The sequence below is a fragment of the Sphaerodactylus townsendi genome, linkage group LG05 (genome assembly GCF_021028975.2).
Source record: "Sphaerodactylus townsendi isolate TG3544 linkage group LG05, MPM_Stown_v2.3, whole genome shotgun sequence".
Taxonomy (NCBI): domain Eukaryota; kingdom Metazoa; phylum Chordata; class Lepidosauria; order Squamata; family Sphaerodactylidae; genus Sphaerodactylus; species Sphaerodactylus townsendi.
This window is the reverse complement of record NC_059429.1, coordinates 65,085,719-65,105,903: the sequence shown is the minus strand read 5'-3', so window position 1 is coordinate 65,105,903 and position 20,185 is coordinate 65,085,719. Positions and strand designations below refer to the sequence as shown.

Below are 20,185 nucleotides of genomic sequence, written 5' to 3'. Positions count from 1 at the left end.
GTGCACGCCTCTTTATTGCAAGCCTTGCAGGAAATCCCCAAAAATCAGCCTCCTGTCACAGGCACCCATGGCCCTCGGCTTTCTCCTACATTGTTTGAGTTCTTTTTCTCTTTGAGACATACGTTCATGCATACGGTACGCCCATTTGCCTTGCCCAGGCTACGGAAGGGAATGCATTTGCAACATGACGCCAGAGAAGCAAAAAGGTGCAGAAACTTCATCCCAGCGGCTTATAAAAGCTCCAATTAACGTCTAACAAGATGGGATGGTTCGACGGGGCACCAGCGGCGCGCTCGGCCCATCCGCGCGCAACAGACTGTCAGAAGCACATGTGGAGATGGCGTGGGGATGGGGAGCGGGGGCCAGGAGGGTGCGCGCCTGCACGCCAGGGAGAGAGGGGATCATGCGCCTGCCAGTGGCGAATCCCGCGCTCTGTGCATTGCAGCCGCTGGAACCCCACTCGCCAGCCGGGTCGGCGCACAGGCTCCAGCCCCCGAAGGAGCGACCTCTGCCTCGGGTCCAGCCTCTGCCCGCTGCTTCTCCGGCCCCAGGCTCACACGGCGGCAGACCCCTCTGGGCCACGATGGGCAGCTGCCGCCGGTCCCGCGCTCCGCTGCTGCTCCTCGCCGCGCTGGCCGTCTTCGCTCCTGCAGCCGCCGGTCCTGGACAACCGGACGACCCGACCCGCTCCTTCGCCTCCCGGGAGGAGAATCAGACCCATTTCGGGACACGCAGAAGCCGCATTTCGGGATCAGCCGCCGCTTTCTACCGCAGCAACAAGGTGGGTGAGTGAGCGGCAGCCGGGCTCGCCGAGGCGTTTGCTCTGAGCGAGCGACGCCGCTTCTTAGCGGAAGGAGAACTAGACAGGCTGACAGGCGCTCGTGTGAACTCGCGGCGAACTCGTGTTGAAAGGAAACCCGTCTTCCGTTGCTTGGGAACGGCCTTAATAACGGGCAGGATAGGAGCGGCAGCGTCCACACTGCCCTCCGCGCACAAGTGTCCGGATTGGCCTTCGGCACTCGACCGGGGCAGTGCAAGGCGTAGCAGTCGCCTTGGCACGACAGTGACACGGCTCTGGGGACAGTGGCCGCTTCGCTACTTTGGCGACCGGGGGAGAGAGAAAGAGAGAGTTCCAGATGGGTAGCCCTTTTGGTCGGGAGCAGCAACACAATCAAACAGGAGTTCAGGGTCATTTTGACGACGAAGAAAACGTTTTCCAGCATCAATGCTCATGACCTGGAGCTGCTCTGGCTCAAGAAGGCTTATCCTGGAATACACTGGGTGGTAATCTTCAGGGTGCCCCTGGAGCCCTGTTTTATTAAGTGGGCCAGCGAGCCAGGGAGCGCCAGGGCCTGATGGCAAATCTCAAGCATGGCGCTGAGCTGTGGTCAATCGGCTGTGAGATTATCTCACAATGTGCTTGAGGTTAGGCACTGCTTTATCATCACTTCTGTTGTTCCGGCACAGGGCCACAGCCTTCCAAACTAGTGCCAGGGAGCAGCACTGACAAAAATTCAGCCACAATGGCAGTAGGGCTAGGGCCGTGGTGGCAAACCTGTGGCACTCCAGATGTTCGTGGACTACAATTCCCATCAGCCCTTGCCAGCATGGTGGCAGGGGCTGATGGGAATGGTAGTCCATGAACATCTGGAGTGCCATAGGTTCACCATTACTGGGCTAGGGCTTCACTGGGTTGCATACCCCCCTCTTTTTTTGGTAAAGAGTTTCCCATAAGGAAGGGTTGGTCATCCGTGGTTTGGAATTTCAACCACCACAGTTGAGTGCTGATGTGAAAAACATTGTAGTGGACCAGTAGTGGGTTGAGCCAAATGCCACTTCAGTGGTTAAGGACTTCTCATTATGGTGGTAACCATATGATAAAAACTATGCCTAGGCAAAGAGTTTTTTAATTGAAATTTGGTGCCAAATGATTCCCCCGCTCCTTTAAAGTCACTGTGGGTTTGTTCTGTCTGTTTTGATGAAACCGAAACATCCTGATATAAAGAATTTTCATTCTGTTTTGTACGTAATTGTAATGGTTTTAAAAGAAGTTGTGTTTTAAATATTTCTGTTAGAATATTTGGCCAGGCATCAGTCCAAGCATCAACAAGTAAACAAACCGTAAAAAATAATTATCAGATGTTTTTGCCACACCTGTACATCTGCACCAGTACCTTTAACTTGTTTCCTGGTGTGCTTGTGGCAATTCAGATTTTTAATGGGATGTGATCTTTAATGGGATGTGATCTGTTGGAACTGCTGACCACTTTTTTTTGGCATACGTGTCTGACATCCAGTGAACGCAGGAAGTTAGATATCCTGAATTTTCAGAAGGTAGGCTCTGTGCATTTTGTTTAATCTTTAGGCTGCTTTTAGGCCTTGCTTATTCTGTGAATTGGAAGCATTCATAGAGCACCTCTGCACATTACTTTCTCTAGATCAGGGGTAGGGAACCTGCGGCTCTCCAGATGTTCGTGGACTACAATTCCCATCAGCCCTTGCCAGCATGGCCAATTGGCCATGCTGAAAGGGACTTGATGATAAGAATTATGATTCCTAAACAATCTGGAGACATTCCCCTGCTCTAGATATTTAATATGCATGCTGATTCTTTGAAAACAAACCTAGCTCTTAACCTTCTAGCCTATTCATTTTGGCATATAAAAATAAAAAGGATGCAGGGAAAACTGGTTCTGGTGGGTTTGGTCTGGTGGATCTTGTTCCTAACATTTCACCTACATCTGTGGCTGGCATCTTCAGAGGTGTATCACAGAGAGAAGTCTGTTACACACTGTGTTCAGACTTCTCTTATAACAGCCTTCTTGCTGTGATACACCTCTGAAGATGCCAGCCACAGATGCAGGTGAAACGTTAGGAAGAAGATCCACCAGACCATGGCCACATAGCCCGGAAAACCCGCCAGAATCAGTTGAATCCAGCCGTGAAAGCCTTCAACAATACATTGAGATTGATGCAGGGAAAGTTCAAACATTAAACTTATTAGAAGCAAAGATGGACAGGAGCAAGTTTTTTGTGCAGGGGTAAGCAATTCCTAGCATGTGTGCTGAGCAATTGCACCCCACACCATTTCATTCAGAACACCGGACCAGTTCTCCACCCAAGCCATTTCAGCAAGGCCGTGACTATAGCAATGCTGTGGGGGACAGAGCAAGGCAGAAAGTAGCGTTATGCCTTCTTTCCATCACAGCTTCACAGATACGTGCAGTTGCCATCTGGTTCCAAGGAAAGCCCCTGAGGTGCTGACAACACTCTTAAGATATGGCTTGCTCCTAGTGTGTTTGGTCAAATAGAACTTTCTCTCTCCCCCCCCCCACCCTTTTTGTTTGCCTGTACAGTAATATCTTCAAGAACACAATATTGTGAACACAATAAAAATTATATTTAAAAAAGAGTAGATACGTTTATTTTCAATTGATAGGCCAAAGAACTTGCCTACCCCTACTCTACTGCCCCAAATGGACTAAGTTGGAATAAAAGAGGAAATCTGTTCATGTTGGGGTTTTACAGTATTTGTTTTTCAAAATTTGTTTTTCAAACATCTTTAAAAAAAAACTATCATGTACAAGTATCTTTATATGCACAAAGGTTTACAGTCTCAGAAGAATTAGCTATGCATTACATTTTCCCTAGGTTTGTACAATTAGATTGTGTCTGGAGTTCCATTTTGGGGACTCGATTGCCAGGCACACACAGGCCTAAACTGGAGACTGTGGAACTTGAAAAGAGGCTTCTCTCCCCGCTCCCCGCCCAGAGCTGTTTTCCTAATGTGAAAAAATCCTGAGGGTGTGACTGTTTGCCACACTAGGGGGTTCCGTGTGTACTGATGGAGTATACCTATGTTTTCTCAATATGCCAACAGTGGTTGTTTCCCCACTTACCTGGGTGAGTGGTTGCTGCGCGCTACTCCCAGTGTGCGTCATTTCTGATGCGCACCTGGGCTTCCCCACGACCCCGCACTCTGCGTGGGGTCATCAAAAGGCGCCGTTTCAAAAGGTGCCAGAAATGTCGTGCGCTGAGGGGGCGCGACAGCGGCAGCATCGGGGCAGCTGCGTTGTCGCCGCCCCTGTAATGGGGAGTGCTGGGGGACCCCGCGCTACTTGGGGAGAGTAGCGCGCAGCAGCAGGTAAGTGGGGAAACGCTCAGTGATTTCCCAAATTGTTCCAGGTCAGGAAAATGTTGTGGGGGTGTGCTGAAATCCCTTCTCTTGTGTACCATGATGCCTATCTGAAACGGGCCTATGTGTGCTTGGGATTGAGAATTGAGCTCCCAACACAAACTCACAATAGTTGTCTAATCATGCAAATCCAGGGAGGAGCAGGGGAAAACATAACATGCATTTAACCATTTAGTTCAGCCAGAACCCAAAACTATGGTTTAATTAAACTAACAATGGTTGTTATGATAGACCAAATATAAGGGCTGCAAAATTATGGTCTGATGTTCATTTGTTAACTGTAATTCTGTGATTATGGACAAAGGGCTTAATGGCTACTCCTCGCTTGTTACGTCTGAACCAAGCCACAGACACTCTCTAAGTATTTCCTGTGGAGAAAACTACCTGTTACATGCAGGAATGTGTAGTGAAGGACCAATTCACTACACATGCCTGCATGTGGAATCTAGATTTTGAGAGAAGAGATTTGGGGAATAGGAAAGAGGCATGCTTAATAGTTTCCTCACCAATCAAGTTTTCTACTCTCTGCCCCCTACCTTGCTGTTTTTCTCATGGGATTTCATATACATGCGCTTGTATCTGAAAGCCCCTAAACCTCCTGGGGGATATTTGTTTGAAAAATGGCAAGGAAGGGGAGGGAGAATAAATAAACCTTCTATGCACTACTATACCCTGGGGCTTTTTTATTTTTCTAAAACAGTAATTTACCATTTTGGTAGTTGATACACATCTGTATATAACATGGAACGTATCACTTTTGTAACATAGGTAATAAAGGTTAAATTAAAATACAGAAAATATGGTTTAAGATGAGGAAAATATTCTTGAGAAGCAAATTATGATAAAAACACTCATAAAGCTGACTGTGGCTTCTAGAAGTTCAACAACCCTGGAATATAGAAAATAATTACTCAGGAGAATAAAACAAAGACAAATGTTCACCTAACACAGAATGAAATTCTTAGCTAAGACAGGAAAAAATAGCTGAAGTTGAATAGAAATATTTGAGAAGGAAGTTGTGATGAGGAGAAAACCCACAGAGCTGATTCTGGTCAGAAAAGATGAAATGTGATCAGCTTTCCTTCAGGACATGTAGAGGAAGATAAAATCACCCTTGAGTTAAATGCTAGAATATTCCAAAGCTGCTTCTGTTCCAGAACAGAAGAAGAACATTTCTGTTCCTCTTCCAGTCTGGTGTTCATAAATGCCATGAAGGCCAGGGGTATACCACCACGGAGACATATGGGGGCAAATGTCCCCAGGTGGAGGCCATTTAGATATGGAGGTGGAAAATCGCCCCCATTACTCTCTTCCTTCCCTCCCTGAGCGGCTTCCCCTCGCCCATGGTGGCAGTAACCTGGCCAGGAGAGGCTCCCTGCCTGGCCTCTGCCTGGCGCGACCCAGACACCTCTGGGTGCACTGTTGCTGCTGCTTCGGATACCCTCCCCACCGACACACTCACCTCCTTGGCCCTTCTGTCTTGGGCCAGGACCTCTCCCAGCCACAGCTTGTTTGCTGTCCTGCTCAGTGGCACCAGATGTTTGGCCCATGGCTGCTCTGACCTGCCAACCCCCGCGTGCACCAGAACTAGTGGCGGCAGCTGCTCTCAGGGCGGAGAACTGCTGCCTGCCCACCAACCCCAGCAGCAATCCCTCCCTGACCCCGGGCTCAGTGGAGGGGTCCTTCGGGGGGAGGGGGCGGTGGCTGGGAAGGACTGCTTGCCCACCTGGCAAAAGGACTCCTGGCAAGCGCAGAGGCCGCACATTTTCCACATGAGCTGCAGGCAGCCCCGCTGCCCTCCTGGGCCTCCTGCCTAAGCGCTGCCGCCACTGACTGGGAAAGGGAGGGAAGACCCCTCAGAAGGGACCCTCCTCCCTTGGGCAACGTCCCAGGATGTGTGCCCTCTCACCCTGGGAATCCCAAGAGAAGGGTCAAGCCATGGGGGGAGCACAATTCCACTGCTTGCCTCAGGCACTATTTATTGAAGATACACTCCTGATGAAGGCAGAAGAAGAAGAAGAGTTTGGATTTATATCCCCCCTTTCTCTCCTGTAGGAGACTCAAAGGGGCTCACAATCTTCTTTCCCTTCCTCCCTTACAACAAACACCCAGTGAGGTAGGTGGGACGAGAGAGCTCTGAAGGTGACTAGCCCAAGGTCACCCAGCTGGCATCTGTTGGAGTGCAGAAGCTAATCTGGTTCACCAGATCAGCCTCCACAGCTCAAGTGGCAGAGTGGGGAATTAAACTTGGTTCTCCGGATCAGAGTGCACCTGCTGTTAACCACTATACCCGCTGGCAGCAGAGAAGATAGCATACAGCAAATATAGCATTCTGTGTATGGGTTGGAGAAAAATTTTGTTGCTTCCATAACTTAAGCATAGTGAAATGTCATCCAGGCTAGTGTGTCCTGTTGGTGGAGCATACACTGCTATACCAGCAGAGTTTCATTGTTCCTCCTGTCCTGCCTGTTTCTACATGTTTAAACACAGGATGCGTGGCGTTTGTCCGGGTGTTATATTGTGGTGCTTAAAGAAGAAGGCCTTAAATTTCAAACAGCACGAACTGTCAAGCGTCTGCAAGCCCGAGCAGCCAAGTATGGCTACTTAACCAAAATCCTACATATCTTTGAGGAGTTATTCCATGGCTTTGTTGTGAAGATGAGCAGTGATCTGCTTCACATGGTAAGTTACTTTTTCCACTAATGTAGCATTTATTATTTTTTCAGATGTCTAGGCTTCCTCTCAGTCAAAGCTTGAATAGCAAAACATATTGCATAAAATGCAAGAAAACAATAATAAACAAAGCAAAGAGTTAGCATCTTGGGAGAAAGATAAATCAATTAAGCTACAGCACTGACAGTTACTCCAGATTACCAAATTCAAGCCACAGATAAGAATTATGTACACACTTAGCTCATAGGTCTTATGGTTCCATATTTACTTCTTCAGATTGTAAACTTGTTCCTTGCTGGTACCATTTCAGACTGCAAGGGGCGGGGGGCAGGAGAAGGAATGACTGAATACTACTCCTTACATAAAAATTATTATTACGCAGGAAATTAGATATGAGGACATATCTCTCTATGAGGATGCAATTTTTTTTCAGGAAGAAAAACTCAGTCATTTGAGGTGCCACCTACTGTGTGAAATGGTAAAGCCCAGATAGAATTTTACCTCAGTAGTGAGAGCTAGGCCTAACACAGTGTTAACAGATCACAACATTTATGCAAAGAAAGACATGATGGTTAAATTAAGGATTCCCAGCTTGTAACATTCCTATTCAATTCAGAGCAAATTCACTGAATCAATCCAGTTACCACATTTGACACCCTTTCAGGAGTTTCTATATAGTTAAATAGTCTGTTGCAGTAAAAAAAGCCCAACATTTTTTAAACACAAGCTTTTGTGGGACAGAGCTCACATCATCAGATGCACCTGTGGGCTCTAGCACATGAAAACTTATGCTGAATAATTGTAATTGTCTAATCTGTAGGTTGGGCCTGTTGATTTCCCAGAATTACTACTAATCTGCAAATTACGAGATGAGTTCCCTAGAGAAAATTGCTGCTTTGGAGGGTGGACTCTGGATTAAACCCCCCAGAGGTTCCTCCCCTACCCCAAACCCCACCCTCCCCAGTTTCACCCCAAATCTCCTAGAGTTTCCTAGATCCTGATCATCAGGCTTCTTTTTGCTGTACATGATCTTATAATTGAGTAAACATCCTTGGTTTAATATAACAGCACTGTTATAACTAGGGCGATTAAAACGTTATATGTGTGGATCCCTCTCCCACAGGACACATAAGGCATGCTTATGGGTAAAATCTGCATTTTATTTTGCAAGAGCAATTGTGAATGTGAAACAGATGGTGATAGTTATTCTAGTAATAAATATACAGCAGATTTCAACTTGTGTTGAAGAAAATTTTCATATTTTGCTACACAAAAGATGGTCTCAGGAAAGTCATTTTTTGCAAAAGATCTTCTCTGGGGGAAAAATACACTCATAGGCAACTCCGCAAATTGCTGGAGTTTTGATAGAAAATACAGGAACTTCCTGTCCCAGTAGTACAGACTTGAGTAGTTGACTGGAAAATAATTGTATAGTAATCTCTGCCCTGAAAGCTAATTGTATAGCAGTCTTCAAAACATCTTATTTAGAAACAAGGTCCACTGAATGCAGTTATCTGCAATACTGGAAGATGACCGCCTATATAAATTCACACTAACATACAAATATGCTATATTTAAAAGCTCATTTAAATATGTACAGTCAGCAAACCATCAAAATGACAACTGGCTTTTATCATGTCGGCCTGTCTTCTGATTCATTAAAGGAAGTTATTGAACAATCAGCCTAACCATGACAGGCAGGAGTGAATAAAATGTATGCAAAGATTAACTAGGCCACAAAATGCCTTCAGATTATAGAAACACATTCTAGACACATCCCATTTTGGAGAAGGGGAATGTCAGCCCCTACTGTGGTCAGAGATATTAGTGCAGATGCACCAGAGAATTTTTAAACAGAAATGCTAATACTGGTTATGAACATTTTCCTTCATTGGGAATTAGTGTCAAGAAGTGGTATAATACTTGTGCAATTCCCTTACCATTTGTGCTATAACACTTCCTTATTTGTCATAGAAGTTGTAGCTAAATTAGGGCTTGGTCAAATATCCATTTTTAGGACAAGGTAACAACACAGAAAAATACTATTTCTAGTCATGTAATGCATTTATGAAATCAGAATCTGGGTCCAGAGTCTGGATGAAAGGATTTCCAGTTGCAGGGCTAGAGGTAACAGTTGCCTCAAAAGTAGACTGCACTGAGCTGGCTGAGCTGATGTTTTGACATGGAGTTGCGTCATTCATTACTTTATTTAAGTAGATTTATATTGTACATGCTCATTATATTAGTTCTAAAGCATGCATGATATGATTGTGTGTCATGGGTACTTGCAGTCATATCCATATGGCATTCCCATATCAGTAAATGTTTTCCTGGCGGAGGGTCTAAAATAGCCCTGGACCTCGAAGTGCTCCTAATATATCACTAATATTATCACTGTGCTAAAAACAATGATTGTGTTATGTGGTTGTACAACTAGGCATCTTTCAGACAGTAAGCCTTCCTCCTCTTGTTTCCTTTGCGCAGGCTTTGAGACTTCCACATGTGCAGTATGTAGAAGAAGACTCCTATGTATTTGCTCAAAGTGTTCCCTGGAACCTTGGCCGAATTATCCCAATGCAATACAAATCAAATGAGTACAATCCTCCCAGTAAGCATACTTTCCTTCCAAAATTATCCCATTAGTACACTAGGGGTGAAAGATTTTTTGAGCCAGGAACAAAATCTCATGCAAATATACTTGCAGAAAGCAGTTATTCACCTTTTTGCCTTGTGAAGAAATAGAGTTTTACCAGCAACAATAAGATATCAAGAGCTGAAAAACAGTAGATGTGAAAGCTTGAGTCAAGAGGAATCTCAATAAGTTTTGAGTTTACAGTGTTTTCTTCTGTGGGAATAGCTCAGTAGTTGAACAAGAAGCAGCAGCGTTCTGGTCTGATTTGCTGCTTATCAACAAACTGCTGTATCCAAGAATAGCTAGTAAAAAACATTCACCACTCCCCCACAGAAGCATTTTGTTTCTTTAACAGATGCACAAAACGTTGGCATTCTACACAAACAACTTTTTCCATTGTAGAGATACAGAGATGAGAACAGTGACATAGGAATGCCGCTGAAATAGGGACATACTAGTTGTAAGATACCCCCCCTTCCTTACCTGCAGGGAGACAAGAAGAGAGGTCAATTAGATGAAATTCAGCTACACCTTCCCTCCCCTTATTTTTCATTTTAAATGCTGTCACTCTAATCTCTGTGAACCACATTAAGCCCTGATTGGTTTGTGCTTACTGGGAGAGGGCAAGGAGGGAGAGGTGCCTGAGAGCAAGCCTTTGGGAGGAACCAACACCTCTTAGAATTGTTGATGGCCATAACCTTGAGAGAGAAGTGGGGGAGTGGAGGAAGAGGAGCTTTGTTGGGAGTGGCGTGGCAGGAGACCTGGGTTGACGGTGTAATGTCCTCTTTCCCTGAGGTGCAGAAAAGGGTTAGTAAAAGGGTGCTTGTAAGGCTTGTCTCACCACCCAGGCTTAATGCTGAGTTTAGAATGTATTAATGATATGAAAGGTTGCCATTATTTCTTTGAATGGAGAAAAAAGAGGAATTATAGTGTGTGCCAAATCTAGTAATCCTGTAAAGGGGTGTGGGGCCCCCCGCTTTTTAGTAAAAGTATTCTGATTACAAACATATTTCAAATTATTTACTTTCTATTCAAAGAAGAAATAGAATCACAACTTAGAATTCAACATAATCTTAGCATGCGCTCATGGATGAAGTTCAATATTCCTTTTTATTCATACCTGGTAGTTTGCTTGTAAAACTGGACCAGTTTCCTTTGTATGTTGCTCATTCAAGCTAAACATCCTCATCTCTTGGCAACAACTGAATAAGACCCACGTGTGCACTTTCTCTTGGCATTACTGACAGAATGTCTTTCTGCAGATAAGGGTGACCTGGTTAAGGTGTATTTGCTAGATACTGGTGTTCAGAGCAACCACCGGGAAATCAAGGGGAGGCTGATTGTGACTGACTTTGAGAATGTCCCAGAGGAAGATGGCACTCGTTTTCACCAGCGGGTATGTGGGGCTGCAAGTTCTGTTTCATTGTTCACAAATGTTGATGCCTTTGGTTAATCTGTCCCTATTCTATAGTTAATACTGTTGGAATTGTGTGTTAGAATGGTATACAAATACTTTTGGGCCAGGTCCTTCAGACAGATTTGTTTGAAGAAGCTTCAGTTTATGCCACATCACACCAATGTTTTTATGTTTCTCCAGGTACATTTATGTATTTATGTTTCTTCAGGGACATAATTATGTTTTTATGTTTCTTCAGGGACATTCCTTCAGTGGAATTATGCTAATGAAGCTGGGTGCACGTGCCCAGTGGCTTTTTAAAAGAAGTTTCTGATGCTCAGTATTGTGTTACTTTTATGAATCCTTATTTATCCATTAAAATTTATCCACTAAAATTATCCACAGGCTTGGCATTCTCTCACCCAAAATGTCGGAATCCTCGTTCTTTCTTCCAGTCAGCGTTGTCATCTGTACCATAACTTCCTGGCCTACTGTCTGCTTCAGTAATATACGGAAAGACCTCTGAGAGACATAGTGTGAAGTAGCCACATTGCACATCAATATACCAAAGGTTCTGTGCTGTGGTAGTACCAACTTGAATAAAATGAAACAATCACTGTGGAAATTCATGCATGTGCCTTTTCCCCTGGTGTCTACCTCCACAGGAGCTGGTGAATTACTAAGCTGGTATCCATGGGTTCTTCTGGCAGTTATTGTGGAATCTTTTTTTTTTCAGTATCATAATGCCAGAATAGGGTTGCTGTTAGTGGTGTGATGTGGCATAAACGTCCACACCAAGGCCACAGCTGGCCCAGCCATTATCATCGCCCGACTCCTTGGCTGGAAATATGGTAGCCCAAGAAGTCGAGCTTGGACTTGTGAAATTTGCATTTAGACAACTTTGCATACAATTCATTGCTTTTTAAACATTTCAACACCTCTCTGACTAAGCGTATATGTTCTTGCTCATTTACAGAATAAATTAACACATCATCAAGGTAAATCACCACCCCCTTATACAACAAATCACGCATAATTTCATTTATCAGTTTCATGAAAACCCCTGGTTCTCCACTAAGCCTGAAGGGCATGACAAGATACTCAAATTGTCCTAAAACTGTGTTAAAAGCCATGAGGTGCTCTTGGCCCTCTGCAACCTGGACCCTGAAGTAAGCTTCCCTAAGGTCCAGTTTTGTGAAAATCTTTCCCTTGAACAAACTACTTAGCAGATCTTTGATGAGAGGCAAGGGGTACTTGTTGCAAAGGGAAACCGCATTCAAGCCTCAATAGTCAGTACAGAATCTAAGGGAGCCGTCCTTCTTCCTGAAGAGGACCAGGGATCCCATGTGGGAAGCTGTTGATCGGATGAAGCCCTGCTCTAAGTTGTTGTCCAGGAATTCCCACAGGGCAGTCACCTCCTTGGGGCTCATGGAGTAGACTTTGCCCTTGGGTAACTTGGTCCCCAGGATGAGTTCAATTCTGCAGTCAGTTTGTCTATGAGGGGGTAATTTGTCATACTCTCTTTCCTCAAACATCTTACTCAAGTCTCGGTACGCCTTCAGGATTACCGGAGACTGCTCCCCTTGGGCTGCCAAGGGTTTGAGGGTGTGAATAAACTCAGAGGGCCCCGGCTTGAGGTGATCCCCACAAGGGAGCTCCGTAAAGCAGATCACCCTGTCCTTCCAGCGGATCTCTGGGTTATGCCTGGAGAGCCAAGACATTTCCAGGATCACTGGGTAGTGGCCCAGCTTGGCTGCAATGAACTAACTCCTTTCCCAGTGGGGACCACACTTGACTAAAACAGTTTCAGTTTTGTGGGTTGACTGGAACCCATCCCTGGGGCTCCTGTTCATCTGCTCAAATTTCATGGGACTTCTGAGTCTTTTGAGTCTGAACCCTTGTCCTTCTGCTACTGTGGAGTCCATCTCTGGCTCTCTGGCCTCTGGCATATACCTGTAAATTACAGTATGGTTCAACCCATAATCCCCCCACCCTCACATTACCATAACATCAGCATTATAAAGGATAGTGGGTTAACAGACGGTTCACTCCTTCGGAGGAAGGCAGATAAGAGTGAACGTTTAAGCTCTATTGACTAGTTACATGCAAGCAGGGGGAGGCCTCCTTTGCCTCTGGCGATAATGGCTGGGCCAGCTGTGGCCTTGGTGCAGACGTGCAAGCTGCCAGGCCGAGAATGGCGCAGGTCTGACAGTAGGGTGTAATAGATAACAGCAGACAGGAGTGCTCAGATTGTTGTTCAAGCTTCTCCCTTCGATTGTTCATCAAAGGATTTTATTATTAATAAGTGTGGTCTTAAATGTTTGGAACTGCTCTCATCAACTAATTTATATGTTTTACTCAGGACCAATTTCGATTAACTAAAGGTACTTTTACTTATCTGTCAATCTATTGGGCTAGTACAATTGATCACATTGCTATATCACCTGCCTTAATGCACATAGAGGTTAGGTCTGAGATTATTGATTGCTCTCTAAGTGATCACTGTCCACTGAGATTAATACTTAACACCAATACTGATATCTTACTGAAACCAGTCCAGGACTTTGCAGAAGATACAATATCCAACCTTAGGAGACTTAAATGGTCGGACCAATTACATAATAATTTATTGCAAATCTTTACAGACTCAGAATTGGGGTCTCAGAGGTTAGCTCTACTTCAACTTGACATAAAATCTTTCAAAACCATAATTAACTACCTCAAACCTATGTTTATTAACAACTGACCCATAAAATCCATATCTTATACAAATAATGGATGGTACAACTGTGAATGTTGAGAATGTAAAAAAGAGAAATAACCACGACCATGAAACATGATAATGATGGTATACTGATGTCTCCATCTTTTAAAACTCATGCCAAGGAATAAAACCTTAATCAACAGGAAAAAAATCTGACCATTCTAAATCTTTACAAAAAAATTAGAATGAGCAGAATTAGAATCAGAATTAGAAAAATAATTAGAATACTTGAGAATCACATACCTTGCCACAGAAATAAATATTATTTTATATCTATCATTTGTACTCCACTTCTACCATTTACCAGTGAAGTAAAATATACCAGAAAAAAATCCCTTTCTAAGGCCCTTTCTGCACGGGCCAAAAACAACGGCCTGGGGGCGGTAAAAACACTGTCCCCAGGCCGCCGTTCGCACAGGCAGCGCCGACCTGACTCCGCTCCCCCTCCCCTAGGGCGGCATCAGGCCGCCCTAAACAACAACCCTTTAAAGGGTTGTTGTTGAGGGGAAAGCGTCTTCCTGGCGGCGCAGTGCGAACCGCTACGCCGGGAACACGCTGTTTCCCCTTCCCTTTCCCATGTACCTCTCGTGTCGCCATCCTGCTGGCCTCCTAAGTCCCTCCCTCGCTGTCCTCCGACCCCTGGAGGTCGGAGGGCAGCGTGGGCGGGGCTGAGGAGGCCAGCAGGACGGGCACACGAGAGGTACATGGGAAAGGGAAGGGGGGAAGAGGCGGCTCCATGTGGAGCCGCCTGCCGCCTGCCGGCCTCTCCAGAGGCCATCCGCATGCCTGCATGCGAACGGCCTCCGCCTCCACGCCGGCGGAATTCCTGCCGGCGTGGAGGCGCCCTTACGGCCGTGCGGAAACTGCCTAACACGAAGTGTGAGATAAAATTAAGATGAGAGAAGCTATGTGAAGTGGCCCTGTGGTCCCAGATAGTAACATATTCTTTGGTGAAGAGCAATGGCCTTGAGTAGTCTTGGCAAAGCCAGTTTGAAACACTGGAATAACTTTTATGCCACACAGTCTCCTCTTGAGCCTTCTTATCCCAGTGGATTTTTTTCTTTGTTTCAGTCTCAGAAGGCAGCTTTTTGTAAACACATTCTTGTGCCTTTATTAAACAGCTGGAAATGACAGAATGTATGTTACAGTGACATGCCTAGTAGGCTGTTGGGCCTCAGGGCTGTTTGCAATTTAGAGGTAACCGCCAACACATTTCCTTGTTAAATGATTATATGCATCCTGAAGGATTCTGTAAAATATGGATCTGTACAGAAAAAATGTGCAGCTTAAGGGATAAGGCATTAATTATGCAGAAATAGCACATCAAATTAGTTAACAGGATATCCTGAAGGAAAGTAGTCCCAGATGACTGAACAATTTTTATTTTTCATTATTAACAGAAATACAAAAATAGTGACAATCATAGCTAAAGTTGTAGAAAGGATGTAAGGGGAATTTTGCTGCTTGTTTCACCATTCACAGTCTCTGGAAAAAATGAAATGCGCTTCTGTGAATTTGTGTCATGTGACTTAAACCATTCGTCTTGAAGCGTAACTCTCAGGTAAAGCATGTTTTTTTGTACTTCAGCAAGGTCTGTGGATCTTATTTCACTTCTCCTTCAACGGAAACAACACAGAGTCCTCTCTGACACTCATCAGATCTTCCGATTTGGATGCTAGTTTCAGAAACTGAAATTAGAGGTGTAATTGCTTCTCTGGCACCTGGAAAATCACCCAGGGAAGATATGATCCTCCCTGAATTATATAAAGCCTTTCTAAACTGGTGGTCTCCTGTGTTAGCTAAAGTCTTTACACAGATTAATGAAACAGATGTACTAACCCCAGTTGGAAACTAAGTATCATTGTCCCCATCCATAAGAAAGGTGACAAAATAGATCCACAGAATTACAGGTCAGTAAGCCTGTTGGATATTACAGCAAAGCTATATAGCTTTGTTTAGATGATAGAGAATCATATTTTATACCCACATCGAGCAAGATTCAGAAAGGAATTTTTTACAGTCGATCACTGATATATTCTGCACTATCTCACCTTTTCAGGCATAAATGACCATACAAAAATGTTATTTGTAGCATTTATAGACTTGACCACTGCATTTGACTTTCTTGGTAGAGGCCATCTTTGGTCAAAACTAGAAGAAAAAGACATTGATAAACAGCTACCCTCTCTGCTGAGTTGTATTTGGATATCCATGCTGAAATCAGGGGGAAAATATTTGGCTCCTTAACTAATAAAATTCCAATTTTAAGGGAATGAAGCAGGGATGCATATTGGCCTCCTTGCTATTTAATTTGTTTATAAATGATATTGTTGAGACACTTTCAGGTCCACAATTTGTTACACCTTTACTTGACCATCAAAAAGTTTTGATTCTGTTATATGCAGACAACATTCCCCTAATCTCTCTTACAAAATTGGTTTGAAAAGGCTGTTGCAGGAGCTGGGTTTACACTGTCAGGAAGAAGCTCTCAACATCAATTATGAGAAGACTAAAGTAATGGTCTTCAGGAAAAGGGCAAAAATTTAATCTTGGGGTATACTTGGGAACCCAGTTCAGCAGTGCGGCTCTTTTAAATAGCTTGGAGTTACATTTAACTCCAAGGAGTTAAAATGTTGCTTGTTAAATACCTTGGAGTTACCTTAAACTGGAATGTGCATTGGTGGGGTCTATTCTGTGTTTTTTTTTCTATATAAAGACCCTGTCTTAAAATTATATGTCATCCCTTACTTCCTATATGGAAAGAAGTGTAGGATGGAAAGAGGACATTTCAACTAAAGAAGTTATTCAAAACTATTTTTAAGGCATGTTCTAGTCTTCTTCAAGGGGACTCGGGCTGCCCTGATAAGAGCAGAAACTGGCCTCCCCTCTCTTAGGGTACGTGCCCAGCTGTTCTAAAATTATGGGGAAAAACAGAACAGTTTGACAAAATAATTTAGAAGCCAATAATTTAATCTTATGCAATCAAAATCCAACATGCCTTAATTTCCTCAATAATGTACTATCCCAATACTCAATCCCAGACAACCTTCTAGGGTTATCGTTTAGCTTATCAAGTCTCGGGAAACTCTTCAGAGGATCACCGTGCATAAGCTTTGACGTTTGATGGATAAATCGTAACTGAATCCCAAAATTGTTTACTTCTCCATGGTTTAAATTATTCAGAAATGACCATCTTAATGCTCCCTATCTAGTCAATATCTCAAGTCAAAACCTTGAAGTGGTCTTAATGTCTTCATGCTTTCAAACAATGCCAACTGCTATATTGGCTGGACTCTATAATCAAATGCCAAAAGAACAACACTTCTTCTCTGTAGATCTCTAACACTGGAGGACTTACCCAGTTTTATATTTGACTGTCTGCTGTATGTGGAACCCAGGGCTAAATACTCCGATGAGTACGTTTCTCACAAAATGTCTTTATATGCTTTGGCAGCAAAGAGAGCACTCTTTTACATTTTTGATGGGAAGCAGGACCTATAATCTGTTAAACAAGTTAAGTTACTTTTTATCTGTAATGGTGGTAAGTACTAAAATCTGGCCCCTTCCGCACATGCAAAATAATGCGTTTTCAAACCACTTTCACAACTGTTAGCAAGTGGATTTTGCTATTCCGTACAGCTTCAAAGAGCACTGAAAGCAGTTTGAAAGTGCATTATTCTGCGTGTGCGGAATGAGCCTCTGAGATGAAGAGAATCCTAGCATCTGTTTCAGTTTAGAAAATGAACATACTGTGTCTCCAGAGATCTGCTTGAGGTAGATCTATGGCGCCTTCTCTGCATGGCACAATCTGGATTCCTGCTGAAAGCTGTTAGGAGTTGTCTAAGTCTGGTGACTTCTGTTTTGATCCTACCAAATATTTTATGTATAACCAGGCACCTGTATATACAAGAGTAAGAGAATGTGAATGTGTAGTCAGCTTTTATAACATTAAAATGAAGAAAGTGGGATCTTTATCAGTAGAAAGGGTGAATTGTGGGGCCCTTGAACAACATTCAGAGATAAAATCTAGGTGGCATTGGTAGATTCAAGTAAAGAAACTGCTTGTGTGTGTTCTTTATAATAAGAGTATCTGTTCTTCTGATTGTAGCAGAATTTAATCCATTCTATAGTATTTTGCAGTGTAGAAAGTACATACCTCATTTATTTCACATTTGGTTTGCTTAACTTGTATTTTGCACACCCATATAAGTTAATGGAGCCAATCATTCCTTTTTACATGGACAACATGAAGAAGTAATAAGAGGTAGACATAGTGGCTTATGATTTAGTGCAAGTGGCAAATCAGTAGAGCCTGTTTGCACATGGTTATAGGCCTTTACAAAACATTATAAACTAATTTGACATGTGGCAAACAGTGAGAAATACTATTTTGCTTCCTAACAGGCTAGTTCTTGTATCAGCCACGGGACTCACTTAGCTGGAGTTGTAAGTGGAAGAGATGCTGGTGTGGCCAAAGGAGCCAGGGTTCATAGCCTCCGAGTGCTGAACTGCCAGGGGAAGGGGACTGTGAGAGGCTCTCTGATAGGTGAGTAGCCACAGCAATTCCATTGCTGAGCTAAACTATAAAATACAAGATGTAAAGCACCAGCAATGCTACTGGAAAAAAAAAATCTGCCAAGGACATTTATTACCTGCAATGAAATTAGATTAACTCCAGTTGTCATAAATGCAGATCCTGATTTTGCAGATACTATTGTATTGATGAGATATCCTGGTTGGTTCTCTCTTAAACAAGGAATGAATTTCTGTTTATTCTTTATCATATATCAGGCTTGCTCTGTTGTTGGTTTGCCTTTATACAACAGGTCTAGAGTTTATTAAAAGGAACTTGGCTGCCCAGCCCTACAGTCCTTTGATTGTGTTGCTTCCCTTGGCTGGGGGCTACAGTCACATCTTGAATGCAGCTTGTCGCCTGATGGTGCAGATGGGGGTGGTCATGATTGCTGCAGCAGGCAACTACAAAGAGGATGCTTGCCTATATTCACCAGCATCAGAACCAGAGGTATGTAGAGTGGTAAATGTTTCTCAGCTTGATCTGTGGCTTTCAGATTGTGGATCTCCAGGCCATGGTCTTGAACTCACCAGGTGGGACCATCAAGTGAATTACAGAGCTCCTCTTGCTGGGTGGTGAACCCCTACAGAACTGTAACTTTTTGCTACTCCCTTGGGAAAATATGTAGCACAGAATGCAAGTATGCCATGCCTTCAATCTAAAGGGGTTTCTTGGTACCCCCTTCTCTGCTCCAGGAATTCTTTGGTGAATATTAGTGCTGGGGCAATGGAGGCCAGGTGTGAGTGAGAGTTAACTAAAAGGACTGGCTTGGCTTCGAGGTTTCCACAGCACTTGTACTTACCAGAAGACTCTTGGAGTGGAGCCAACTTTAAAGGAGGCAGCAGTAAGCAAGGTTGCTGCAGCCAAGACAGGGTGGGGCTCTGCCTGCGCCTCCCCAAGGAGCACTTGGGGTTCAAGCTCCTCCTTACTATGCCTATACATTTCATGGAATTAAACAGTGGAATGGACCATAGTTGCTACTGTGTTTTAAATTTTCAGCTCCAGGAACTGAAGCCTGATTGATGGAAATAGATTCAGTGCCCACAGGAGATTGAGAAATCAGTACCCTAAAACTGCCTTTGTATTTTCAAAGCTATGTAATCCTTTCTGTGATTTTTTTTGTTATGTCTAAAATGAGGAGAGTGATAATCTGTTGCATAAGTAAAAATACAGAGTAATTTAATGTCCTCATGGCTAAAAAGTGTGTTTGAAGGTAAATATTAATTCTCAGACCACAAACAACATGCATGCAGCTGACTGCCAACCTCTGTGCAACCTTTATCCAGTCTGCCCTAACCTGGTGGACTCTGGATCATCTACCGCCAAGATCATAGACCACAACTCCACAACCTCAGAGCCTTTGCCGGATCTATCACCAACGGACTGCTCTAAACCCCTGTGTCTTCCAACGTCCACTTACCCTGTCCCGTCCACCCATATCATTCCTTCTCTCTCGTTAGAAAATGATCCCCATCAAACTCCATCTACTCACTGGGACTTCAAATTAGACCTTAGGTCTGCAAATGTTCTGAGCAGTGACAACCTTTCCAAAACCCCTGGGAAATCATGGTTCAAGGAACTTGAAGAACTGAGACTGACACAATTTCAAACAACAGATTTGCACTTTACTACACCCACAGCAATGGATGTTATGTCCTCACAGGTGTCAGATTGCCCCACAAGCACTAATGGACCCTTTGGCACCTCTACCCAAGTTCCGATTGAATTACATTTTCCCAGCAGCTCCTTGGATGATCCACCCCAGCCAAGCACTTCCGAAGATACTTCAACTGACTGTCCCTCTACAGCTCCAGAAATACATACTACATCGCCTATCCAGTCCAGGGTGCAGGGAAATGGATGTGTTCTACACGGCTCCCTTGAAATTTCAACCATGGACCATACCCAGTGACGTCAGGCTTCAACAAAACTCTCCATCCTATCATGGAACA

General features: G+C 43.9%; 1 protein-coding gene across 1 annotated transcript in view; it reads left to right on the top strand.

Moving 5' to 3' along the window:
• The first annotated feature begins 447 nt into the window (after positions 1–447).
• Positions 448–20,185, top strand: part of PCSK9 (proprotein convertase subtilisin/kexin type 9) — a 38,382-nt gene continuing 18,644 nt past the window's right edge. Inside the window, exons 1-6 of the mRNA XM_048495841.1 lie at positions 448–781; positions 6,686–6,877; positions 9,353–9,476; positions 10,763–10,896; positions 18,065–18,206; positions 18,487–18,683. Of these exons, the coding sequence (XP_048351798.1) occupies positions 584–781; positions 6,686–6,877; positions 9,353–9,476; positions 10,763–10,896; positions 18,065–18,206; positions 18,487–18,683 (987 nt within the window). The 5' untranslated portion in view covers positions 448–583. The remainder of the gene's footprint in view (positions 782–6,685; positions 6,878–9,352; positions 9,477–10,762; positions 10,897–18,064; positions 18,207–18,486; positions 18,684–20,185) is intronic.